Here is a 25483-nt window from a genome sequence, read left to right as displayed (position 1 = left end):
ATGGTCCCTTCGGCTCGTGATGGGTCATGTTCACGCCGCCGCCCTCCCCCGCCCGTTGTCTCATGAATGTACTGCGGCTCTCTTGTCGCGGCGCCGCGTACCTACACCATGAAGGACGTATGTCCACCGTGTGGCTCTCAAACAAACAATGGATCGGAGCATCGCAACTCTTCCTCTCTCTGCTATCGCCACTTTCACCCCCTTCCTCTCCCTCTCACACCGGAGGTGGGGGCGTCTTAGTGAAATCATTCATCCAGCCAACATAGACCAGAGGAGGGGACAGCAGAAGACGCACCAATAAAGGGAAAAAGGGGGAGTCAAGAGGCATTTCAGTTTCCTTTTCCTGCGGTGCAGAGGAAGGAGAGCCGACCCAGCACACATTACACGCCTACGGCCACACAAGCGTAGAGGCCCGCTACAGCAAGTGTGGCGAGTGACAACGGTAAGAAGAGAGATTGGCGTCGTCTTGTGCTTCTCTCGCATCTTCTCTCCTCTCCCCTCGCTCGCCCTTCTCTTGACTGCCCCCGTCGGGCCTCGTGGCGTGTGCTGCTGCCTCCTCTGCTCGTCGTCGTGTTGCCCCTGTTTTGGCTCTCCCTGCCAACCGTCTTGTGTCGCCGTGCGTTGGCCGCCATGTCGCGCGTCTCCGTATTTGCCGGGCAGAAGCCCAAGTCGAAGGAGTCCTTTAAGTTTCTGCGGCGCGATGAGGGACGTCTGTCGTACTCGACCGCCACGGCAGAGTCACCGCCAAAGAGCGTTGCTAACGGCACCGACGGCGCCAACAGTAATCGTGAGCGCCGCGACTCCAAATCGCTACGCGAGGCTATCGCCTATGACATGCGCAACGCCAAAAGTCATGACCCGCTCGGTGAGGTGGTGGTGGCTGTCCCCCGCAAGGCACCTCCACCCAATCGCGCGGCCAGTGCACCTCCAGTCAACCCCGGCGCGTCTAGTGGAACCGAAAAGCCGGCAGCCATAGCGCCACTGCAACGACGGCCACCTACCCGTGCGGTGGGCCCGAAGAAGCCGGAGTGGGTCAACCCCGAGGTCGCATCACCGCCGCCGCCGGTTTCAACGCGCTCAGAGGTGGAACAGTCGACCGACAACTTCTTTGAGGCTTCTTATAGCGATCCATACAGCGGCGGTGCCTCAGCCCCGCCGAGTAGTATCCGTCGGGCCGCCAGCCGTGGCTCGGACACTAACGGGGCCTACTTGAGACGATATGGTGGACTCACCCCACGTAGCGCCGTCATGGGGGCGCTGCACTACGCTGCTCCCCAGTATGAAGAATCGAGCGCCGCGCCATCGTCTGGGCCGGACCGCAACTACTTCCGTCGACCACCCTACCCCAACGACCCCATCTTAGCTTCTGGCACACCCCTGCCATCGGGCAGTCGCAGTCACGAGGAGGACGAGCTCATCGCTAGCTTAGAACAGGAGATTAAGGCCGCGCAGGAGGAGCGTAGTCACTACACGTACGCGAGACAGCAGCTAGATCGGGAAAAGCAGCGCTTTGAGTCGTACCGCTACAGCACGCAGCAGCAAATCGAGGACGAGCGCGCTGACGCCGGTGACCGCCGTTCGCGTGAACAGCGCGATGCCCAAAAGGATCGCCTCACAGAGGAGCGCTGCAAGAACGTGTCGGCGCTGCTACTAGCAGAGCGCGAGACGAACCGGCGCTTGACGCAGGAGAACGACTCGCTGCGGGCTCAGCTTGAGGACCTAACTTCGACGATGCGCCAGACGCAGAGCATACATAAGGCGGAGGTGAGCCGCATGCGCCGCGACATCGACTCCCTGACGCGCCGCAACGCCGAGTTGCTCGCAATGGCGAAGGAGCAGCAGCTGCAGGTCCTTAAAGCCGCGTCTGCCTCGCCGGCGACGCAGCAGAGAAGCACCTCTCGCCACTCCGTCTCTTGCGATGCTTCCGCGCAGAAAGCCGCCTTGCCATCGTACGAGGACAGCGATGATGAAAACGATGTAGCCGCGGCGGGCGGGCGTCAGGCGTCGCGCGAGACCCCTCCCCCCGTAATGGACTTCACTCCCCGCCCTGTTGGCGCCGAGGCGGTGGCGTGCGAGAAGCGCAATCGGCAGATGCAAGACCGCATGCAGGCCGAAGAGGAGGCAATGGAGGAGCGCAAGCGGCAACGCGAGAAGTGGAACGCAGACCGCAAGAGGGAGGCGCAGGAGAAAGAGGCGCGGCACCGGGCCGCTGTGGCCGCCGCCGCTGCCGCAACGGCGCGCCGCCAGCGTGAAGAGGAAGAGCAGCGAAAGGCAGCAGCAGCAGCAGCGAAGCCGGTAGATGAGCGCAAGGTGTCGGGACACCCAGTTAACACGCCACGCGTGCAGTCCGGCGCGGCATCCGTCAAGCGGCGCTCCTCTGCCAACGCGCCACATCTTGTGGTGTCGTCGAAGCGGCACCACGTCCCCACTCGAGAGGAGCTGCTTGGTGACCTAGAGGATTTCCCGTCGGAAAAGCTGCCCAACGACGACGTTGTGTCGCAGACAGTCCTCGGCGACAACCCAAACAAAAGAGAGGTGCTGTACCGCAGTGGCAAGCGGGAGATCCACTACACGAACGGCACGGTGAAGGTGGTGCTGCCATCAGGGCATACGACGCTGCACTTCACGAATGGCGACGTCAAGTCCACCTTCCCCTGTGGAAAGAGCACCTACTGGTACGACACGGCGCAGACGATGCACGCGCAGATGCTGGACGGCGTGCAGACCTTCGAGTTTCGTTCCACTGGGCAGACGGAGAAACACTTGCCGGACGGCACCAAAGAGATTCTGTACCCGGATGGCATCTACAAGATCGTGCGGCCCGACGGCAGCGACGAAACCTTCTACCCCAATGGGGAGTCCCTGGAGTAGGAGTGGCGCTGTAATGCGTCGCATTATGGGATCATATCTGTACTACCGCTATGATCTTGTCGCAGCAGCAGCATCTTTGCTCTCGCCTCGCCCATCCTCTAGCTGTGTGGTGTACTACTACTTCTTATCCCCAATGTGAAAGCGTCCAGGGAGGAGGTGTGCGGAGGAGGAGGAGGAGGGGGGGGGGGGCGGTGCAGGAAATAAGGCGTGAAACAGGAATTGGCCAGAGAGAGAAATGGTGTCATGTGCCTCTTTTCTCTCTTGTCGTAGAAAATGTCCTTGTTTGTTGCGCGCTGTTGTGTGTGAGAGATTTATGTATGTGAGGAAGCAGAAGGCAGAGGTGTAGAGGAGGCGTTGGTATCGGTGTTCGGTCTTCTGTTGCGAGTATGTGTGTGTATCGCCGTTGCTGTGCTCTCGTGTCGCACTGCTTCCACTCCCGCCTCTTTTGTGTCTCGCTGCCTCTCTGTTTTACTCTCTTCTCTGTGCCCGTGGTCTTCTGCAGCCGTATGCACCGTGTCGTTTCATCTCCCCTCTCTCGCTTTAGAGTTGCCCCTTCACCACGAAGTGCATTTTGATTGGTTGGTTGGTTTGCGCTGTGCGGCGTATGTTTTGCAACCCCCTCCCCCTCCTTTCCGCCGGCATGCGTGTGCGCGCGCCTCGCCTTTCTACTCCCATTTCGCGTCTTGACTCCTTCGCTCTTTTCATTTGGTGCTTCTCTCTTTTTTGTCGATTTTTTTTTTGCCGTCGTCTTCGTGGTGCGTGTGCGTGTGTGTGTCTCTGGACTCCTGTCGACGGTAGCAAAGAGGCGGGGGGCGGGAGGTTATTGCTGTTGCGGCCGGCGTCCTGGAAGAGCGTGGCGGGTGCGCCACGATGTAAACATTAAAGGCGCCCTCAAACCGGACTTCTTTCTTCTTTCATTCCAGCGTGCCCACCCGCTGCCAGGCAGCACACGAGCCCAGCCCACCACGCGGCCCCCCTCGGCCTGTCACAGGGCCATCGCCAGGTGCGCGGCAGCGGTGGGCCCGCGCTGCAGAAAGGCGCACGCCCAGTGGCCGGCGAGCACGGCTCCTGCCTCGCGCTCTGCCCACCCGCCGCCTCGCGGCCGCGACTACCATATGCCGACCGCCACCCGGCACGTCCCTCGGGGTGGCCCAGGCTCGCCACACCAAGTAGGCAGCAGGGGCCAGACGAGATACGCTCCAGTCGCCTTGGCGCTTCGCCCCATCATGTGATGGGCACAGGCGTGCTCACTGCTGCAGGTCGCTCCCGCGCAACGCTATCCAGGACCCGACGGCTGGCATCTGTAGCGGCGCATCGCTCTGCCCTCCACACGTCGCGTAGGTGCGCGACTCTGTCACCACATGAAGTGGCTCGGCATTGGCAGGTGTGTGGGCAACTGGGCTTCCCCGCAAGAGAGTGGTGTGATGTGGACCCGCGGTAGACCACGCGCTGAGGTGGCCAGCGTCATCACAGCAGAATATCAAAGAGAGTAGAGCGCCAAAGAGAAATTTCGCCGGCTTCACAGTCGCAGCGCGTGGGTTGCTGGGGTTTTATGCACACGCCCGTCGAGTTGTCCACCTTTTTTTTTTCTTTTTTTTTCTGCCGATGCTCGGCATTAGCAGCTCTTCTGTATTTCTGAGCTTCCTCCTTGGCAAATGAAAAGTCTATCCTCTATTGGTGCGACGCATCAGCAACATTCGTTCAGACCCGCCCAAGGAGCTGCATCGCTGCGTGCTATGAGATGGTAGTCTGTGAGCTCTGCATGACATTCAATGTAGAAGAGAGAGGCAGCTGCGCTGTTCATGCGTTACATTGGAGTCTCTCTCGCTCTCCCACTCATCGTTTTTTCTCCCTCTCTGCATGCGCGCGTCTGTGGACGGCGCCCATCTGCGGTATGCTTTTCTGTCTCAGCAACTCGGACCTTTGACGCCTTTTTTGTACTGCTCACTTTCAACGATACGCACGACTCACCCCTGCCCTCCTCTGCGCCCGCCTTATCTCTTTTGCTCGTCTCTTGTTTTTAGAGTTCTTCATTGCTCTTGGGGTGACGTGGTTGTCTTGCCAACTCCTCTTCTGTGCGTGTATTTACACCTCTCAACTTCCTCCCCCCTTCTGCGGTTCCAGTTATTTCGCTTCCGTGTGCTCCTGCCGCTGCTGTGCTGTTGCGCTCTCTTCTCTCTCGCTGGTCCTTTCATCAAAGACATATCCACTTACACTGCTCCTGCAGACGTACGACGATGGTCGAGGTACCGCGTAACTTTCGCCTGCTGGAGGAGCTAGAGGCCGGCGAGAAGGCCACAGGAAGTAACCAAAACGTCTCCGTGGGTCTGCGTGACACGGAGGACATCTACTTCCACTACTGGAACGGCACTATCGTAGGCCCCCCTAGCAGCACCTTTGAGTATCGCATCCTGTCGCTGGAGATTTACTGCGATGAGAACTATCCAAAGGTACCGCCGCACATTCGCTTCCTCAGTAAGGTGAACCTGCCCTGCGTCGACCCCGATGGTACGGTGAACCGCAACAAGTTCCACACCTTCAAGAACTGGGACCGCCGAACGACGATGGAAATGTGCCTGTCGGAGCTGCGGAAGGAAATGGCGCAGCCGCAGAACCGCAAGCTCACGCAGCCACCGGAGGGGTCTATGTACTGAGTGAGTGTCTGCCGGCGGAGGTAACACCGTGAGACAGCGCCACTGCTTCATTTCTATCTCTGCGGTTCTGTCTGCCTGCAACGCCGTGAGCTGCACCACCACCACCACTGACGCACGCGCACTACTGCGCAAATCCACAAGCGTAGAGCTGCTAGTGTAAGTTCAGCGGCGGCGGCACGCAAAGAACTGTCTCACGCTCGTTTTGCGCCTCCTCTCCGCTGCCCTGCCATCATCTCGTCTTCACACCACTCCGTGCTAGTTTGTTTCTGTATCTGCAGATCTCTTCTCTTCTCTTTTCGTGTTTCTTCAAGCCCTCTACTTGTAAACGAAAAAAAAAAGGCCGGCATCACCACAGGAGGGGCGCGCAACTCTCTCACAGCCCCCTTGCCTTTGGTGGCCGGTCTCTTCGGTGGTGATGGCGGGGTGCAGAGAACATCGACTGGGCAAGGGCGGTCTAAACAAAAAGTGGAGTCTGAGAAAAAAAAAGCGAAAAACGTAGTGAGAGGGAGCGACAGTGTGCAGGCGCGGTGGTGCTGATAAATGGAAAGGCGAAGAACAGAGATGCGAGGGCAGAATCCCACGGACTCCACTACCCATCACACCACCACCGGTGGCACCTCATGCAGACCCGCTCACCCACAGCCACGCTGCGACGACTGCTGAAAAGGTAAAGACGGGTGATACGGAGGTGCGGATGTGCGCCCGCGCCTATCTCTGCGTCAATGAGTGACGTTTGCCTTTACGCCCTATAGAAAGAGGGGCGCCTTCTTGTGCTCATTTCTTCTTTCGTGTTTCTCTTAAGCACGTGTGTCTAGTATTTACGGTGTCTGCCACACGTCGTGCTACTGTGGTGGCTTGAGTTTCTTCCCAGTTGGACTCCGTACTCCCCTCCTCTATACCTGTCCAACGGCTAAGTGCAGAAAGAGGGACGAGTGGGCGGCTGTCTTTGTTTTTGGTTCCTGTGCTGTTCTATTTGCCCTAGTATGAGTCTCTCCCCTCCCCCTCCCCTCCCTCCCTCCTCCCTCCTCCTCCCCATCCTCTCACGCGTGTCTTGTCCGCTCACCTGCTTCCTCTCTCCCTCCCCCCCTCTGCAGACGCACCTTTGTTTTCGCCCCTCTTTATCCCTCACCAGACCCCCATCTCTCCCTCTCCTCTTTTGCCTGGTCATGCGCAAACAGCCGAAACGGTAGCGCTCGACGTGAAGCGGCACCGAGAAGAAATTCTGCACTGAAGAGAGGAAAGTCGTGTCGCTCGCCGCAGGAACTCACATCGTGCTGAGCCTCGCAGGTCGAGTTTCTTCGTTGTGCAAATCTGCGGATGCCCTTGTACGTTCTACGACTTCGCTGCGCACCGGCATGTGCTTATCCGCGTGCTTCTTCTGCTTGACACACCCACTCCAATTCAGTGTGCTAGGGCTCACCAGTTGAAGTCGGAATACTCCTCCCGCCGCAGACTCGTATCAGCGTCCCACCTCCAGAAGTGCAGTCGGGCAAGCCATTCAGATATATACACACCGTTGCGTCGATGAAGGCAGCGAGTCCCTCTCCCCAGACAGCGCGGTCCTGAAGCAGGCCCCCATAATCCACTGGTGCGCGCACGCTGTTCAGCACCCCAGGAATGGTGGACTGCATCCGTGGAAAGCACTCAGAGGTCAGAGAAGCGCGAGCGAGGGACGGAAAAGACACGCCGCGATCCACACAAAATCCGCCACACAGTGCATGTGTGCGAAGTGTGCGGCATTACCTACGCCCGACCGGGTGAGCCGATGAGGTGCAGGCCCCGGAGGCGTGACGCGAGCACCGCGGCTTGCACCATGGAGGCCTCCAGGCCCCCCGTGTGAGGCGGCTGAGGGAGAAGGGTGGAGTGCAGGCTGGGTGCGGGGGTCTCGCAGGGCTGTGGACGCGGCGGGCGTGGATGGAGGCGTGCAGTCCACCCAGGTCTGCCTGGCACCGATCGCGCAGCACGTGTGCGCCGAAGAGACGAGGAGGTATGCAAGGAGCCCGCTAGACGTATGGCCCGATCCGGCGGCAGGCGGTTTGTGCCTGACGACCTGGGCCAAGCCGCAGTGCGGCAGAGGCGTGGGTGAGCTGCGGCTGTGTGCGTGCCTTAGTTAGCGTGTTCGTTGTGGAGCGGACCCAAAATGAAAGGAAAAAAGGAGATGTCGCTGTCTCTGTGCATAGTTTGAGTGTTGGCAGAGCAACTGTAGCGTCCTATGGTAGAGGAAGCAGCGAGCCGCACACAAGCCCCTCTGGAGATGTAGTGCTGCCCAGTGCGCGAGATGGTAAGCACAAGAACCGTGAACACCACATGTAGGTGTGCGCTTTTTCTTGTCCCCTCCTCTATGCTCTCTCCTAGGAGGGCAGTACTGGCGACTGGGGAGTGCTGCACTGAGCCCCTCTACCCTCCATCAACAACACCTAACTCTTTTAATCTCTCTTTTTTTCCCTCTCCGCCTGCCACTACCCCCCCCCCCCCACGTACGCCTGCACATGTGTGCTCTTAGAAGCAAGCGATACACCCCAACAGGCTGTCTTCCGCTCTCTCTTTTTATTATTATTCTTGGGGCCTCTCTTGCCTCCAAGTTGCTTTCCTTTTGTTTTCCTCTCGCTGTTTTGCGTCGTCTTAGCCACACGCATATGTGCGTACAATTCTGCATGGCACACACACACATTTTACATTGCTGTACTTCTCTATTCGTGTCTTAGTGGGTGAGCTCGCACCTCTGTGTTGAACGTGCACCGCATACGCCACTTTCCCCATTTCCTTATCTTTCGCACCCCTTGTTGCAAGAAGCGTGAGGAAAAAGCCGAAGAAGTGTACACATACGCCCACCCACCCACACACGCACACACACACACGAAGGCGGGTTGCAGCAAGGTGGATATCCCTCCAACAACTACGCATCGTCGCTCAAACAAGTGGCTGAAAGCTGAGCAAACAAACAGGGCGGAAGAGAAAAAAAAAACGAAAATAGTAACTGGAAGGAAACAGCCGACTGCCCTTCTCTACTTTCCCCCGGTACACTCGTCCCCCGTCTCGCACTCAAGCCGCCGAACAGAGCGGCCCGCACACGCCGATATCAGCAGGGGAGGAAGGCAGTACGAGCGGTGCCATTTGTGTTGGAAAGGCTTCAAGCGAGGTTCATTTATTGGGGCTGACACCGTTTCTCCCCAACTCGCCTCCCACCACCGCGTCCCTCTCGCATTTTGGTCAAAGACGCACGGTGACGCACAACGTTAGACGGCTGCATCATCAAGAGACCGACGTCGAGGGCAGAAACATACGCATTTTCTCTCCTGTGCAATCCCCCCTCCCTTCCAAGACTCACTCTTCTCTCCACAAGCACTCCCCTCCTCTCTCTCTCTCTGGAAGCTCTTCGCTATTGTTTTCTCCCCTTTCGTTGGCACGTACGGGCTAAGTTTTGTTTCCAAGCGGCCTCCCCCCTCTTCTCTCGTCTTTATTTTTCCTTCTTGCGTCATTTGTGGAGCACTTTACGTCGTATCGCGCTCCTGCGCCTCCACTCGGGTTGCTCACCGAGCTGCTTCACTGTACCCATTTCTTCTCATTCTTTCTTATTCCCCAGCGTCTGCGTGACTTCATTGCGCCTTGTTCGGTGTCACTCTTGTCTGTCCGTGTGTGCCGGGTTCGTTCGTACGATTTCGTTTCTCTTTCCGTCTCCCCCCTGCTTCTTGCGCTGGGAGTCTCTCAGAGTTTGACCCGTGTGCTCCGACAGCTCGACAAGTTGGATTCCCCTTTTTCTCCGTTTCATTGTCTCTTTTTTTCTCTCTTCTGTGTCGTCGTTAGTTTTTTTTTTGTGCGTGCGTGCGTGTCTTCTCTCGTTGGTTGTGTTGTACAGCTCGCATTGCGCCATCTTTGCGGATTTTGTTTTTCTCTGTTTTGAAAACGTCTCTCAGCATTTTTGCCGCCTCTTCCATTAGTCCTCTCCTCATTTTTCTTTTGTTCTTTTCCGTTGTATATTTTGTTACTCCGTGAAGTTGCGTGTGCGTCCCACTCATCGTTCCCTGCGTGTCACTTCTTGTTGCACCAAACGCGTGTCCTCACCCCCCCCCTTTTCTTACTCTGCGCGTTTTTTTTTCCTCTGATTTATCGACTTCTCTCTTCCATTTTTTTTTTTTCTTTTCTTTCCGTGTTTGGGTCTCATTCGTGCTGAAGTACCGCTGCTTTCCCTCTTCCGTCTGCACACACTTTTTTGTTTTTACTGCACTTTCGCTCCTTTGCCCTTTCATCTGTGAAAGCGCGCGACTGTCGCTCCTTCAGGCGCAGCCACTCTCACCACACCCCCTCCCCCGTTGGCGCTCTGCTTTCTTCTTCCTTTTTTTGCTTTGGCTTCTTCTTGTCGTTTCATTTCGCCTGCTCGCATCATCCGTGCTCTGCCAGGAGACGTGATGGGTCCTGCACGGTACTTCGCTATCGTGAGCAGCCGACCAGAAGCGTAAGAGAGAGCGCCTGTAAAGCGAGAGAAGTCAACGAGACTCTACAGAAATAGCAGCGATCACCGCCGCCACCGCACGCAAAAACACGGGGTGCGCGTTTCGCGATCAAAGCGGAAGCAGCGCCTCTCGCTTTCCTCGTCCCCCACTCTCCCAGACACCCACAAACGACCAAAAGACAGCAAGGAGCCTGTAGAGTCGTCTAGCGACACACACACACACACGCCAGCCGTCCTCTTTTTTTTGGTGTTCTACTCTCTGTCCGCGTGTGCGCGCTTGCCTGTACGGAGACAGACGAACGAAAGGGCGCAAAGACTCGCGTAAGGAAAGTCACAGGAGTCGCCGAAAGTGGAAGGCATTGTTTCACCCAAGCGAGAGCCAACAACGAAAGGGGACTTCGCCCCCCCCCCCTTTTCAGCGACCTTTACTCGTTTGAATCGATAAGGGACGGGTGGCTATAGTTCGATAAGTGGATAGAAACGCATGCATCTGCAGTGTACACCGGTCCATACGTACAAATCATTTTTTGCTGCTTCTTCTTTTCTAGTTGTGTGAGGAGCTCAAGTGTTTGCCCCCCTGCCTGCTTCGCTCGTTCCTTCTCCCCGCACGGTCTCTGCTGTCTCGCTTTCGCATTTTCTCAGCTTTATTTTCTCAAACGCCAACGCCCCCAACGAGCAGAGAAGGTGCAAAGGAAAAAAACGCCCTTTTCGCTGTTTCTTGTGCTCCTGCGCGCGTTCTTGCAGAGTTGCTTGGTGCCTGTAGGCGCACGCGTCTTCTTCTGCGCCTCTTTTTATTTCTGTTTTCTCCGCTCAGTGAACACGCTGGGTGTTTCTTTATTTGGCACCTCTGTGTCGGTGAGGGAGTATTACCAGTGAGTACGCACGCTCGTGGTCTGCCTCGGTTGATCTCTGCTCTTTTTTTTCGCTCTTACTTCTGTGCTGTCCCGCTCCCCCTTTTGTTTCTCAAGAGTATCTCCGCAGTTCCTCCGCTGTTAACGTAGTGTTTCCCCTGCTCAGCACACGAGAGGAAAGCAACACTTCGCCAACGCCGTTTCCCCCCCCCCCCCTGCCGCTCTCTCCTCATTTCCGTGCGCTTTCGTGTGTTTTGACTCATCGGACCAGCACTGCTCAAACCTCTTCTTCTTCTACGTTTCATAGGGATTGCCTCGTGGAACTGCCCACTGGTGTCTCTCTTCGAAGCACTCCCTGCCGACTCATACGTGCGTGCTTGCACGGTTGGCCAACTTTCTTCTCATCTTGCGTTCTTTCACGCGCTTGTTGGCCTCGCTGTTTTGCATCACGTCACCCGCGTGTACGGCACAGCGGAAAACGAAAAAGACAAGCACAAACAACCAACGAGCCGGCAAACACTTTTTCAGACCAACGCGCTGCACTCAGACGCCCAAAAGGGCGCATAACAAACATTTTATTAGTGACTCGAAGCTCACGGAAGGACGCCAACGCCCGTTGTGTCGCCCTCGCTCTCTTTTGTTCTTTTCTGCGTTCAGCCCCCCACAAAAAAAAAACACTTCTCCTTTGTCGTCGCTTTCTTCGGCCACTACCTCCTGCTCCCTCCGCTAACTTCTGTGTTTTCTTAGACGAGGCCAGCGTTCCTGATTTAAGACGAGGCTCACTCAAATCGGCATCCCACAACTGGCTCTCTCGTCTCTCTTCTATGTAAGTGCTGAGCTTCTCTATCTCCTATCGTCGCCCTCTTCCCTTCTCCCGAGTGCGTGCCCGTCGTTGGTCTTCTCCTTTTCGTCTTTATCCTCTCCGCGTCTCTCCCCTTCTGCCTGTGCGTGTCTGTGCGTCTCACAGGACGTCAAAGCGCAGTGCCCTTTTCAGCCGTTAGGCCCCTTTTCTCTGCTTCGTTCTCCTTCTCGCTTACTCGAAAACGAAACGCAAAATAAACCCAATAAGGCAGTCGGCCACCCCTCACACGTCTTCTCCGAGGTCGATACACTTACTCCTCTTCTCGTTTCTTTGTGTCCCCCTCGCTCTACCCACACGCACGCACCACCCCTATCTCCCATCACGGACTCCCAGGGTTCTTTGTTCTTGTTCCCCGTGTATTTCATCGAACCCGTGCTCTGCTGGTGTCCCTCTCTCTCTTTCTCTTTCTCACCGCCTCCTCGTGTTTATCTCAACCCAACAGGTGGGCGAACAAGCACACTGGACTACGTAAGCACAACGCCAGAAGACAAGGAGAGGTGAGCACAAGTGAAGAGCATAAAGGCAGCTGAAAACAACAACCAAAGCACAGCAAACTCCTTCAGGCGTATTTGCCAGTGAAAGGGATTTTTTGTTGTGGGTTTCTGTCGATAGGGGTGTGGGTGTGTGCCTGTGTGTATATCACGTGTACGTGCTCGTCTCGCTGATCCCTCCCACCCCCCCCTTTCTCCCTCTTGGTGATTCGCTGTTCTAACTGGGGCCTTGTTCGTGCCTACACCGGTTGAGGCGCAGAAGAGAAGAAAACAAGAAAAAAACGAAAAAAAAGACGCCGCTCGCTCTTCTTTGTGTTGGAGGTTTTTGCCTTTGACAAAAAAAAGGGGAGGAGGAGAGCGCCTGTTGGGGCAGCCTCGTTTTCTTCCAGCGCTCTGTTTTTTTTTTTTTTGGGGGCTTTTCCGATTTGGCTCTGCGTTTCGTGCGACTCGCTTCATTTCCCCAACGTCTTTCCACATCCCTCTCGTGAACACAACAAATCCTCCTCCACACCCCCCTCCCCGAGGAAAACAAAGCAACACAGAGAGAGAGAGGCAGACACGGGTAAAGGAAAACACGTCATCACAAACTTTCCCTCTCTCTCTCTGCGTGTCTGTCTGTCTTTGCCCCTCTCTTCCTCCTCCTTGGAGGCCCTTGTTGCACCCACGGAAAGAAAAGTGCGCGCTTGTGTTTTATTCAGCTGCACGGCGTGTCTTTGCTTGTTTCTTCGCATTAGAGGCCCCCTCCTGTTGTTTCGCTCTGTCTTCCGCCTCTCTCTCTTTCGCGTTGCATGGTGCTCTTTCTTTTATTTTTTTTTTCCCCTCGCTAGTTCCTGTCACCCTCCCCCCTGGCTACTTGTTTCCCGCCGCCTTTGGTAGCGGATTCTATTTTTCCCGTCCCGCTGTGTTTCTGCGTGTGTGTGTGTGTGTGTGCGTGTGTGTGTGTGTGTGTGTGGGTGTGTGTATGTGAAGTTGGCACGCTCTGGGTTATCACTTCTTTCCTACTCCACAGACCCCCACATATATACACACCCACGTGCACATCGACTTCTACAGCGGCCACTACACACACATATATATGTTTTCTTCTTCGCCTCTCGCTTCTTCTGTTTCTCCCCTTTTCCGTGCTGTGGTTGTTTCTCTCTCTCCCTGTGAGCACTTTCATTTCTGCTCGTTTTCTCTTTCTCGCTCTCGCTCGCATAGCCGTGCGTGACCCTCTCCGCCCCTCGTTCTTCCTCATCGCTTCCGTCTGCCTTTGGTTCTTTTTCGTTGGCCCTTTTTCCTTTAGTCGTCGATTGCGGGCTCGCTTAGTTTATGTGTTTCCTACCTGCTGTGGTGCTTCACTTGCCCTTGTGTGAAGTCTCAAGCACCCCCCCCTTCCCCATACCCATACTCATACCCCCCCCCCACACACACACACACGCGCGACTCGGTGCATCTTTTCCCCTTCCCTTCGTTGCTACAACATCTCGCGTATGAAAAAGTCTGTGCCGCTCGCCACTTCGCATAAGGCGGAAGAGGGAGGCGCCTCTGTGAGTAAAGCGCATACTTTCCGTCCTGCGTGCGTAGAGACCTCCACCATAACCTTCAGCACTGGCACCAATAGCGAGAGAAGCCGAAGCAGCAGCAACACCGATAGCGACGCACCCCCCAATGATGCTTTCACGGTGGCGGCAGATGTGGAGTACTACCTGACCAACACTAGCCACCACATCCAAATCATTGCCTCTCCTTCCGTGATGTACAGCAGCAACAAACCTGCGACCAACGCCTACGCCACCACGAGTAGCTTTCGTGAGCTGCCAGTGTCCAGTGCTCCTCAGGAGGCTCTGCTCGCTGTGAATTCACCGCCCATCCAGACCACCGATGTCGAGGGTCGCCTCAACGTCTCAAGCTGCTTGAGCAGCATCAATAGGCCATGCCAGGTGGATGCTGTTGCCCTGAGCCCAACCTCCAACTGCCTTCGGAAGGTGTTAGACAACGCCGACGAGATGCTCTTATCACGCGTGCTAACACTTGAAGATAGCCACCACGACGGCGGTACCAACACCTCGCTAGGTATCTCGGAGTGCTCGTCGACGAATGCTGACGACCTAAAGAAGGATAACCTACCCCTTCGCAACAGCGGAAAAACGAAGGATGAGAAGCGTTTCTTCTCTTCGACGCCGCGCAGCGGAGAGTTTGTGCCGCTGATTGAGTGGCTGCTGCGCCGCGGCGAGCGCGGCGACGTCGGTGCACCGGCGGCATCGCAGGAGGACGGCGGCGAGTGCACGCAGGCTCACTTCTTCAGCGAGGACTACCTCACGAGGTTGTGCGCCGCGGCGACGGCGGTGCTGGAGAAGGAGCCAACGGTGCTGGAGTTGGAGGTGCTGGAACACGACACGCTGGTGGTGGTGGGCGACATCCACGGCCAGTTCCAGGACCTCTACACGAGCGTGCTCTGCCAGCAGTACGACCGGCACCAGTGCAACCTGGACGGACGCGACCGCCGCTTCCTGTTCATGGGCGACTACGTGGACCGCGGCCCGCACAGCCTGCAGGTGGTGCTGCTGCTGCTGGCGCTGAAAGTGGAGTACCCGACGCTGGTGTACCTGATGCGTGGCAACCACGAGGTGGAGAGGACGTCGCGGGTGTACGGCTTCCTGACGGAGGTGACGTCGTCGCTCGGCGCCGCAACCGGCGCGGCGGTGTGGAGCGCCGTGAACAAGGTGTTCCTCGACCTGCCGCTGGCTGCTATCGTGCAGTCACTGTATATGCGCTTCTTTGTTACTCACGGCGGCCTCTCGCCAACCTTGCAGAAGGTGGATGATATCTCGAGGATCGATCGGCACGCATATGACACTGGCAAGCTGTCGAAGGAGGCGCACAGCATTGTTGAGGGCCTTCTCTGGTCTGATCCATGCTCGGACGCAGGCTGCTTTGCCCCTAGCTCGCGTGGGTGTGGGTGGAACTTTGGCCCTACCGCTTCGAGCACTTTCTGTAAGAAAAACGAACTGAACTTCATCTGCCGCGCACATCAGCTGACGATGGACGGGTATTTCTGGACGCACGACGACCGCGTCGTGACGGTGTTCTCCGCCCCCAATTACTGCGGCGTCAACAATAACCGTGGCGCCGTCATGGTTGTGTCCGGAGAAGCAAGCAGACCGTTCTTCCATCAGTACGAGTGCTACGAGGAGAGGAACTATTCGTGCCCGGACTTGAGCTTCCACATCTCCTCCTATTTTAACTAAGTCGTTGTGGGGATCGGTGCCCGAAGTGTAGAAGGACACAAAGGCAACGCGTACGGGGCCATGCGCCCTCGCTACCTCTCGGCGATCTCAGCAGCAACCATACATCGCGTTACCCGAGTTCGAGTACTCGTGTGTGGCAATGTAAGCGCCTTTTCTGTCGTTTTATGTCTTGCCTTACTGTTGTACACCGTTCGGCGCCTCTCTTGTTCTCTTCCCCTCCTCCTTACTCGTATGCGTGTGTGTATTTGTGTGCATGTGTGCGCTTACTTCTCCGCATCACTGGCGTCACCGTTTCGATCGTGTTCTTCTGCCTACAACTTCGCTAGCGTTTCCTATGCCCGACCGGGTGAGCCGATGAGGTGCAGGCCCCGGAGGCGTGACGCGAGCACCGCGGCTTGCACCATGGAGGCCTCCAGGACCCCCGTGTGAGGCGGCTGAGGGAGAAGGGTGGAGTGCAGGCTGGGTGCGGGGGTCTCGCAGGGCCGTGGACGCGGCGGGCGTGGATGGAGGCGTGCAGTCCACCCAGGTCTGCCTGGCACCGATCGCGCAGCACGTGTGCGCCGAAGAGACGAGGAGGTATGCGAAGAGCCCGCTAGACGCATGGCCCGATCCGGCGGCAGGCGGTTTGTGCCTGACGACCTGGGCCAAGCCGCAGTGCGGCAGAGGCGTGGGTGAGCTGCGGCTGTGTGCGTGCCTTAGTTAGCGTGTTCGTTGTGGAGCGGAGACGAAAGGGGCACAGCGTGAAGGTGCGTTTGCTCGTTTGGGGAGACGTGTGTCTCCCTCCTCTTCACCTCTCCGCTCTCTTCCTGCGCTGCGTTGGTCTTCAGCTGCCCTTTGACTTTTTGGTCTTGGGCAGCGACGCGACGAAATTCGCTTGGGAAAGCGCAGGCGGGGGGCGGGGGGCGGGCGCAGTTATCGCTGCGCTGATGCAAATATTTTGGTGATCGCATTTTCTGTTTCCCATGCTGGCACACTTGTATGCGTGTTGGCGTTGCCGACGAGGCCACGTCTGCCCCTGGGCGGCTGGGTCTTTGCTCCATTGTGGGCGTTTGTGCGGCGCGTGTAGTCTCAGCTGTGATTCTCCTCATTTTCCTTTCTGTGCGTTGTCTCCTGATGGTGTTCGAGGTGCGTTAGCCTTTCCGAGTGTTTACTGCCCCTTCGAACTCGCACGCTGAAACGAAACGACACCTCACTTGAAGCAGCGGTTTGGTTAATCGACTCATTCACCGCTGAATGCGCGCCTGCAATGCACGTGCGCATGATGTCGGCGTGCCTGTTGTAAGCCCTGCACGAGCTAGCGGACATCCCCCTCACCCCTACAGCAATACGCGTGTGTGTGTGTGTATTCTCTTGTGTTCTGTTCTCCCCCCTCTCCCTCCCTTTGCGTGCCTTCCTGGCTTCGCAGGGCTCACCTGTCTCACTCTTCACGCTTGCGATGAGGAAACGATGAAGGCAGTAAAAGAGAAGCGCAAAACACAACAGGGTGCTGGTGAACACACCGCCAAGCGGGTACACTTGTGCACCTCCGCACAGTCGCTGCGCTCCCCCTCCCCTCCTGCCCTCCTCTTCCCCCATCTTGTAAGAGGCGCTTCCAATCATCTTTGCTCTTTTTTCTTTTGTTTGCTGCTCGAGGAATTTTCTTTGTGTGCTCTCTTCTCTGCTTCCTCTTGCTCTGCACTTCAGCCTTTCTCCCCTCCTTCCCCCAGTCCCCTTTACACCCACCTGCCTGAATGTGTGGGTGAAGTCGTACCCAGGCGCAAAGTCTACATATCCACATGCAAGGTCATGCGCGCACACTTTCGCGAAGATGCGGTGCTCAAGCACAATGATGGCATACGCGTACACTTGTGAGTGTATGTGCAGCAGACGTACTCTACAACTTGGTGTTGTTATTGGCGCTCCCACCTCCTTCGCACCCCCCTCTACCCACCTTCCCTGCTGCCCCACGCCTTTCTCTACCGCTACTCACCTCTCCACTTCCGTGTGCTTCTCTCTCATACTCGCTGCCACGCGTTATTTTTCTCTCTTCTGCGGACTTCCTCATGAGGAGGAAGGGAGATGCCGACCACCTCAGCGCGTGGTCTACCGCGGGTCCACATCACACCACTCTCTTGCGGGGAAGCCCAGTTGCCCACACACCTGCCAATGCCGAGCCACTTCATGTGGTGACAGAGTCGCGCACCTACGCGACGTGGGGAGCGCAGAGCGATGCGCCGCTACAGATGCCAGCCGTCGGGTCCTGGATAGCGTTGCGCGGGAGCGACCTGCAGCAGTGAGCACGCCTGTGCCCATCACATGATGGGGCGAAGCGCCAAGGCGACTGGAGCGTATCTCGTCTGGCCCCTGCTGCCTACTTGGTGTGGCGAGCCTGGGCCACCCCGAGGGACGTGCCGGGTGGCGGTCGGCATATGGTAGTCGCGGCCGCGAGGCGGCGGGTGGGCAGAGTGCGAGGCAGGAGCCGTGCTCGCCGGCCACTGGGCGTGCGCCTTTCTGCAGCGCGGGCCCACCGCTGCCGCGCACCTGGCGATGGCCCTGTGACAGGCCGAGGGGGGCCGCGTGGTGGGCTGGGCTCGTGTGCTGCCTGGCAGCGGGTGGGCACGCGGGGAGCCAATAAAAAAGGTGTGTTTGTGCGATCCTTCCCATGAGTCGTATGTGAGACTCGTACCGCCGGTGAGGACTCGGCGCGCTCTAGACAGCGATGGTGTGCGGTGCGCCCTCTCTTTGTTGTTGGTCTTTCGCCCCCGTCCAGGTCAAGGAGGGGGTCGGGGCACTGCGGCGCAGACACACGCAGAGCGACAGACACGCCCGCATGCACAGGATTTGTCTTTGCCCTTTTCGCTGCGCTCATGCATCGACGACTTGCTTGTGAGTGTGCGTGCGTGTGCGTCTGTTGCCTCAGCCGCCCCTCTCTTCCGGGGTTCTTCTCGCGTGCGTTCGTTGTCGAGGCCGTGCCGCGTTCTCTCGGTTTTTGTAGCTCCCCTCCCCCTCTCATTGTTGCCGCGCGTGTGTGCGCGTGTGCTTGCTTGGCTGCTGTTCTCTGCATACCTTCTCCTCATTCCTTTTCCCTCTGATGCGTGTCTCGCTCTCTCTCTCTCTGTTCGGTTGTCACTCCGCTTCTCTTCCTCCGCATGGATGAGGGTTATGTCTCTCACATGCTCCGAATGCATCGTGTGAACGCACACCCGCGAAGGGGAGAAAAGAAAACAATATCGAAAACAGTAGCGGGCGCGCGTAGACGAAGCGGTGATGCGTCCGCTTGCCAAGCGAAGTACCGTGCGAAGGATGGTGGTGGTAGGGGAGTGAGTAGCGTGCGTGTAGAGTAATGACGAAGTGGGTGAGCAGAATTGTGGTCGATGTGCGTCTCTCCTCTTCCTCTTTTGCGTCCCTCCCCTTTTTGCGGCAGGCCGTCGCTGCTGCACACAACCCTGCGCGGCTCTCGTGCAGCAGCGACGGCGAGAGGGGGGTCCTGTAGGGAACGAAAGGAGGGAGAAATTGGGCGTCGCATGCGAACCATTTCTCCACCCTCTCTCGCCACCCGCCTCTCCTCTACGCCATATCTCCCATTCGCTTTCTCACTTTTCTCGCCCTTTCTGCTCTCCTGCCTCTTCGTCTACCCCTCCATCCATCACTGAGCACGCGCGTGTACATCTGCAAAGCCGGATAGCTGCGCAGGAGAAACACAGAGCTCACGTGCACGCCGTTCCCCATGCCTCTAGTGGTTTTTATCGCTCATCTTTTTTTGCCTCTCGTTGTTTATCGGCGGCGCTCCCTCTTCGTACCCCTGAGGAGACACTGCCAAACGTGGACACCTTTTCGTTGGTGAGGTACGCCACGTAGCTCTCCTCTCTGACGCACCCACGCACACAATATGGACCAGAAGCAAATGCAGAAGCTGCTCCTAATGGGGCCTGGCGGAGCCGGAAAGACGTGCATGCGCAGTATAATCTTCGATAACTACCTCCCTCGCGACGCGCTGAGACTTGGCATCACCATCTCTCTCGACCAGAGTCAGGTGCACATACTGCGGAACCTCTTTTTGAATCTCTGGGACTGTGGCGGCCAGCACCGCTACGTCACGGAGTACCTGAACCGCCAAAAGGAGTACATCTTCCGCTACGTCGGCGTCATGCTCTTTGTGTTCGACATCAACAGCATGTGCCGCGATAGCCACGGTGGGCTGGGCAGTGCTGGTGGCATTGGTAGCGAGGGCAGCAACGCCACGACGGACTGGAAGCTGCCAGAGATGCTGGAGTACTTCCGTGAGGCGATGCGTTTTATTCGTCAATACAGTCCGAAGGCAAAGGTATTCGTTCTCCTGCACAAGATTGATCTTATTCACAAGGATATCCGCGAAGAGATTTTTCAGGCACGCAAGCAAGAGATCGTGAACTGCATTGACCCCAGTGACGGCATGGACATTGAGTTTTTCAGCACGAGCATCTGGTCCGATTCACTTTATTTGGCCTACAGCTCAGTGGTACGTTCGCTAGTGCCGCACCGTGACATTTTGGTGGACACAATGCGGAGCATCGCGATAGCGTGCGACGCTGCCGAGGTGGCGCTGTACGAGCGGAGCACTTTTTTATGCCTGGCGCACATCAATCGCAACATCACCGCTGATGGCTCGACGGCGCTGTTCCTCCAGGGTGATGGGAAGCTGCGCACGACGGAGGTGAGCGAGACGGTGAAGCACTTCAAGCTGAGCTGCATTAACAACACAACCAGCCTATGCGGCCTTAGCATCGCCACGAAGACGTTCACAGCTCTCTTGTGCCCCTTTACGGAGTGCACGTACGTGTTAGTCGTCTCGGTGGACCCGACGGTGAACGTGGAGCTGCACCGCCTCAACGTGAACGCCGCACGACGACGCTTTGAGGAGTTCCTTGACTCCGACGAGCCCACAGCATGTGCGATGCGTGAGGTTCTGTAAGAGGGAGGGGGAACGAAGGTGTAGTGGTGGAGAGAGAGAGAGAGAGGAGGAAGGACGGTGCGTGTGTGTGTGTGTGTGTGTGCCTAATGCCGGCTACTTCCTCTTTCCCCAACCCCTTCGGCCCTGTGCACCTTCTGTGTCTTGACACTTTTGTGTTTTTCATCGTCTGCGTAACGCTCTGCTGCTCCACCCAATTCTCCTCTTGTGTCTTCCCGCAGTCGCCGTGGGGGGGGGGGGGTAAAGTAAGCCGTGCCTCGCCATTCCTGCGAGGGTGCGTGTGTGAAAGCGTGCCGGCCCGCTGTTGTTCGCGTCGGTTGTTGCTGTGCTGGCCATGTACGATGAGGGCGGGGCTCTCGCGCGCGCTTTTCACTCCCCTCCGCTTTAGTCCTTCTCGTTTTTCTCTTCCCTTTCCGCCTCTATTTGTGCGCGTGAGGCGGTGGCGGTTTGGATGTCGTCTCACGCCCCTTCGTCCCTCTCCTTCGTTCCCCCCGTGCCATCTCTCCCTTTCTCCATGTGTGTCCCTGCGCTGCGTAGGTGAACCAGTGCGGATCGACGGTAAAGCAGCAGCAGCAAAAAAGACACTCTTGGGTCCCTTCGAGTCTCTCGATCGACAAGTTCGTTGCGTGAGACTTCCTTCTATGTCGTCCTCTCCTGCAGCGCTGCCGCCGCCTCTCGGTTGCTCGCCACTGTTCTCCCCCTCCTCGCGTTTGTTCGCTCGTTCGTTTGCCCTCTTCTCATATCCGTTTCGCCTGGTAGCGCCTCTCTGCCCTCGAGCCACAAGAAAAGGGGAACAGACCCGCATAAAAGGTGGCACCTCCCCCTCCCCCCTCCCCCTTTTGCTGTTCTCTCCTCCCTTTCTCCTTCCACTGTCGACCTCGGTCGAAGAAACGAACACACACACACACACACACACACGCACAGCTACGCGTTACAATGGAGCAATCGGCGCCATCGCCGCCTACGTCTCCATCGTCATCCTCGGTTGCGCCGCCGACGTGGAGCACTGGCCACGCAGTCACCTCGTCGTCGCGGTGCTGCACAGCGTACCGTGGCCGCTATGTCGTGTACGCCGCCACCGACAACTGCGTCGCTTTTATCGACACAGTTGAGGAGCACCCGAGTAATCTTCCTGCGGAGGCGCGCTGGCGACACTCGATGCGCTTGACCATCCTCGCCTCTCCAAGCGAGTGTATCAGTTTTCTTGCTGGGCACCCTGAGAAGGACATTATATGTGTCGGCACGGTCCGTCACGGCCTCTACGTCACTTCTCTCACGAATCCTGTACTGACGGAGGCAACAAAGCTACCGCGCTCGGTGACCGGTGACTGCACATACGGTGCCGCTTTCCTTTTCACGGAAGAAGTGAACTATTTGGCATTCTCGTCGCTGCTGCACAGTCGACCGTTTGACCAAACACCGAACCGGCTCTCGCTTTGGAATATCGACACGAAGGCGCTTCTCTGGCGTGGTGCCATGGAACCCCTGCAGAGTATGTGCAGTCTCGTCTTCGACCTCTCCTTCGCTGCCTGTAGCGCTGGAAAGGTTGGCTTGTTTAGCGTGCAGACCACAGCCCCTTCCACTTCTGGCAACGCAGAGGCACCTGCTGACGTTCAGGATTCCAAGCACAGAGAGCGCAATCGCGTGATGGTGCTGAGTCGACACTGCAGCACCGTAGAGGAACTGCACGGCGCTGAATACACGTGTTGCGTGGCGAGTCCGGTGGAAGGAGAGGATACCTACCTGGCGCTGACAAGCAGCGGCTTTCTGGTTGCCTTCAACAGCTCTACTGGATCAGTGGTGCGATGGATGGACTGCAAGGTACCATCCGCCACGGCGCTGTGTTGTATTGGTAAGGAGAGCCTCATGCTGACCGGTGCCATCGCGCGCCTCTTTCAGGCGGAGACGTGGGAGTTCCAGGGCAAAGTGAAGTGGCAGGACGCCCTCGCTACCACCTCTATAGGCGGAGGTGGCGGCGGCAGTGTAGTCGGTACGACCAATGAGGCCCACGAGGACGCCACTGGTGCTCCTGCGAGCGGAACTCATGTCTTCACAAGTGGGGCCGGCGCAGGCAATGGCGTGCTAGCCCTCTTCCTCCAAGAAGGTGTGTTTGCTCTCTACTCGATGGAGCCGAAGGTGGGGACGCAGCGTATGGGACTGCATCGCCTTTCCATCTTCACGCCGCCACCCTTAGGGCCCGCGGAGCCGGCTGAGGTCTGGTACATGAACTCAGCACTCTGGTGCTGGTGGACCCCACAGGCGCTCATGTTTGTCTCCCCTCCTGGCTGCTCACTGATCAGCGCTTTGGGCGCCATTTCTACCTGCGCGACGCTGCATCCTGCCACTGGTGCTGTGGTGCTGTTCGACACGGCGCGCCACGCTCTCGTTGCTTACGGTTGTGGACCAGGGATACCTGTGGAACTGGGCAGTGCAACTGCGGACGCAAGTGAACGCGTCCTCAGCCTTACCAGCTCTCCCACCGGCGATGTCGTGTATGCGCTGACGACGTCGACAGCCGCAGGGGGGACGAGTGGGTACTCGGAGCTGCGGCTTCGTCGCTACCGATGCTGTTGGGCACAGGCACCGAAGGATGGGAGCGGCAGTGGCAGCCGTGTTCTCCAGCTGGAGAGGATCAAGACCGCCTACCCTGCCTCGGTGCCTGCTAGCACGCATGCTTTAGTGGTGTATAGTAGCTGCGATGTAGCCTCATCGGGACCTGAGTCCACAGCCACTGATGCGGACCGAGTCGTGGCGGTACAGCGCGCGTCCATTACCGCGCTCGGCTGTAGTACGACAACGACCGACCGCGTATCCGCCATGCCTACGTATATGCATGCGGATGTCATTCACCAAGTGGTACCGTGCCAGGGTGGTCTCGTCGTGGCTGGCGCGGCCACCTCCGCATATGTGCAGCTCAGGGGTGGGTCGAGATGGGTTATGAGGTCGCTCGCAGAGCCACCACCTGCACAGGCGGTGAAGAAAGAAAGCGTTGCAAACTTGTGTGTAGTGGCCACTGTGGCGAGGCACCGGCCGGATATCGTGGTGGTCTGCCGTGGGTCGCGTCTCTCGGCATGGCATCTGAAAGGCGACAGCACCTCACTGATCGGCACGCGGGCTGTTGCGCCTTCGGTTCGTGCGATGTGCAGTGCTGAGGACAAGGATAACGCGGCGCTGCATGTGTGGACGCTCGGATCTGGAGGTTTCAACCTGTACAAGCTCGGGCCACTGCATCGGGCTGCAGTGTTTCGCAACGACGCAGAGAAGCTGCTTCCACCCCTTAAAGTAGTGGAGAGAAAGAGCAGCTCAGCCCCCTTGCTGTCAACAGTTCCACCGCCTGCGTCATCATCGTCACAGCGGCGCCCCGTCTGTAACCCACGCGCACCTACCGCATCGGCAAGCGAGATGTCTAAAACACTGCTGGAGACCCGCAAGCAGCGCAGCACCGCATCCGCATGCGCCCCGTCCAGCCGCGAACTCAGTGACCGCTTTAACGAGCTGACCGGATTCTACGCACGTCAGAAGCGCGACAGTCAGACGAGCTATCACCCGCGCACCCCTCGCTCAGTTGGAACCTCTCGGCAGTCCCAGCCTTCCATCATCGCAGCCACAGAGCCGAGCGTCCTCTCCTTGCAAGACAACGGTGCACCAGCGCCGTTGGCCACGCCTCGCGACAGCAAAGTAGAGGTCCCCGCGAGCCCTCCGGCTACCACAAACTTGGCTGCCTCGGCGGTTGATGTGTCGGAGATGACCATGGACTCCCAGGTGCTCCGATCCGCGGTGGCAGCGGCAGCTGACGCAGGCGTCGATGATGAACGTTGTGCCGACGATGAAGACGCAGCCTCAAAGAGAGGGGGTGCTGGCGGCCCTGCCGCGTGCCTTGACAGCCCACGGCAGCGGCGGGACACACAGCATGCTTTTTCACGGCCGCTGCTGGATGTAGAGGACGCCGTCGTGCGCAGCTCTACCAGCAGTGGAGACGCAAAGCCCTCCTTCCTTCCCGTGTGCTTGCAACACGAAGAGAGGCCGTCGGTGACTGTGAAGCCGCACAGTGTCCCGAACAGCAGCAGCAGCAGCTCCGCGGCGACGACGGAGCAGTTCACTGTGCAAGCCCGCCACCTTCGCGAATCTCTGCTACACCTAAAAGAGTTGCTGGAGCATAGCGACCTGTCAGACTCCGCAAGCAACGCATCCTTTGCCGTGGCCGAGGAAGCGGAACTCGATGAACTTCCCGCCCTTCTCACGGCAGTCGCGGCGCAGCTGCAGCTGCTCCAGGTCCGGCGATCAGGTGAGCGTGCGAATGCGAGCGCTACCAGGCCATTCTCTGCAGCTGATAGACCAAAGACCACACCCGACGCGTACGGGGCGGTGGCGGCTGAGCTTTCCCGCATAAAGGCGCAGAACGCGCGGCTGGAAGAACAGAACCGCATTATCATCACTCAACTGCGCGGTGGGTCGCACTAACGACGCAGCGGTGATGCACACACACACACACACACACACACACACACACACACACGCATACAGTCCCTTTCGATAGGAGGTTGCATTATTCGCGTCTCTCCCACATCTCACTGCGCGGCACTGCTGGCGCATGTTTCCTCCGTAGGGTGTGCCTATCCCCTTTGCTACTTCAGCGCTGATGTGCCTCCTCCCATCCAAGTGCCTCCCGACATGTGACCTTAGATTATTGATTCTCTTCTATCTTTAGCTTTTCACACCTGGACATCTCGCACACGTGTTTGGGTTTGTGTGTCTCCCTCGCTCCTCGTTGCTTCTGCGCCTTTCCCTCCCTCAGGGCGTTGATCTCATAATGTGTGCCCTCGATAGCGTTGCGCGGGAGCGACCTGCAGCAGTGAGCACGCCTGTGCCCATCACATGATGGGGCGAAGCGCCAAGGCGACTGGAGCGTATCTCGTCTGGCCCCTGCTGCCTACTTGGTGTGGCGAGCCTGGGCCACCCCGAGGGACGTGCCGGGTGGCGGTCGGCATATGGTAGTCGCGGCCGCGAGGCGGCGGGTGGGCAGAGCGCGAGGCAGGAGCCGTGCTCGCCGGCCACTGGGCGTGCGCCTTTCTGCAGCGCGGGCCCACCCCTGCCGCGCACCTTGGCGATGGCCCTGTGAAAAGCCCAGGGGGGCCCTCGCGGTGTGC

At 57.9% G+C, this 25483-nt stretch overlaps 5 protein-coding genes across 5 annotated transcripts; all 5 read left to right on the top strand.

Moving 5' to 3' along the window:
• Positions 1–630: 630 nt before the first annotated feature.
• Positions 631–2871, top strand: LBRM_13_1450 (conserved hypothetical protein; the record flags this gene model as incomplete). The annotated part of the gene is made up of 1 exon (XM_001563235.1): positions 631–2871. One exon carries the CDS (start codon positions 631–633, stop codon positions 2869–2871), a length of 2241 nt encoding a protein of 746 aa, XP_001563285.1.
• A 2237-nt stretch (positions 2872–5108) lies between these two features.
• LBRM_13_1440 (ubiquitin-conjugating enzyme-like protein) lies at positions 5109–5525 on the top strand (the record flags this gene model as incomplete). The annotated part of the gene is made up of 1 exon (XM_001563234.1): positions 5109–5525. The coding sequence occupies one exon, from the start codon at positions 5109–5111 to the stop codon at positions 5523–5525; it is 417 nt and encodes a 138-aa protein (XP_001563284.1).
• Positions 5526–13651: 8126 nt separating this feature from the next.
• LBRM_13_1430 (phosphoprotein phosphatase-like protein) lies at positions 13652–15409 on the top strand (the record flags this gene model as incomplete). The annotated part of the gene is made up of 1 exon (XM_001563233.1): positions 13652–15409. The coding sequence occupies one exon, from the start codon at positions 13652–13654 to the stop codon at positions 15407–15409; it is 1758 nt and encodes a 585-aa protein (XP_001563283.1).
• A 3868-nt stretch (positions 15410–19277) lies between these two features.
• Positions 19278–20339, top strand: LBRM_13_1420 (putative ras-like small GTPases; the record flags this gene model as incomplete). The annotated part of the gene is made up of 1 exon (XM_001563232.1): positions 19278–20339. The coding sequence occupies one exon, from the start codon at positions 19278–19280 to the stop codon at positions 20337–20339; it is 1062 nt and encodes a 353-aa protein (XP_001563282.1).
• A 1155-nt stretch (positions 20340–21494) lies between these two features.
• Positions 21495–24797, top strand: LBRM_13_1410 (conserved hypothetical protein; the record flags this gene model as incomplete). Its single annotated transcript, XM_001563231.1, has 1 exon — positions 21495–24797. One exon carries the CDS (start codon positions 21495–21497, stop codon positions 24795–24797), a length of 3303 nt encoding a protein of 1100 aa, XP_001563281.1.
• Positions 24798–25483: the final 686 nt, after the last annotated feature.

The sequence above is a fragment of the Leishmania braziliensis genome, chromosome 13, assembly GCF_000002845.2.
Source record: "Leishmania braziliensis MHOM/BR/75/M2904 complete genome, chromosome 13".
NCBI lineage: Eukaryota > Euglenozoa > Kinetoplastea > Trypanosomatida > Trypanosomatidae > Leishmania > Leishmania braziliensis.
The sequence above is the reverse complement of the archived record's forward strand: the minus strand, read 5'-3'. Positions and strand labels throughout refer to the sequence as shown.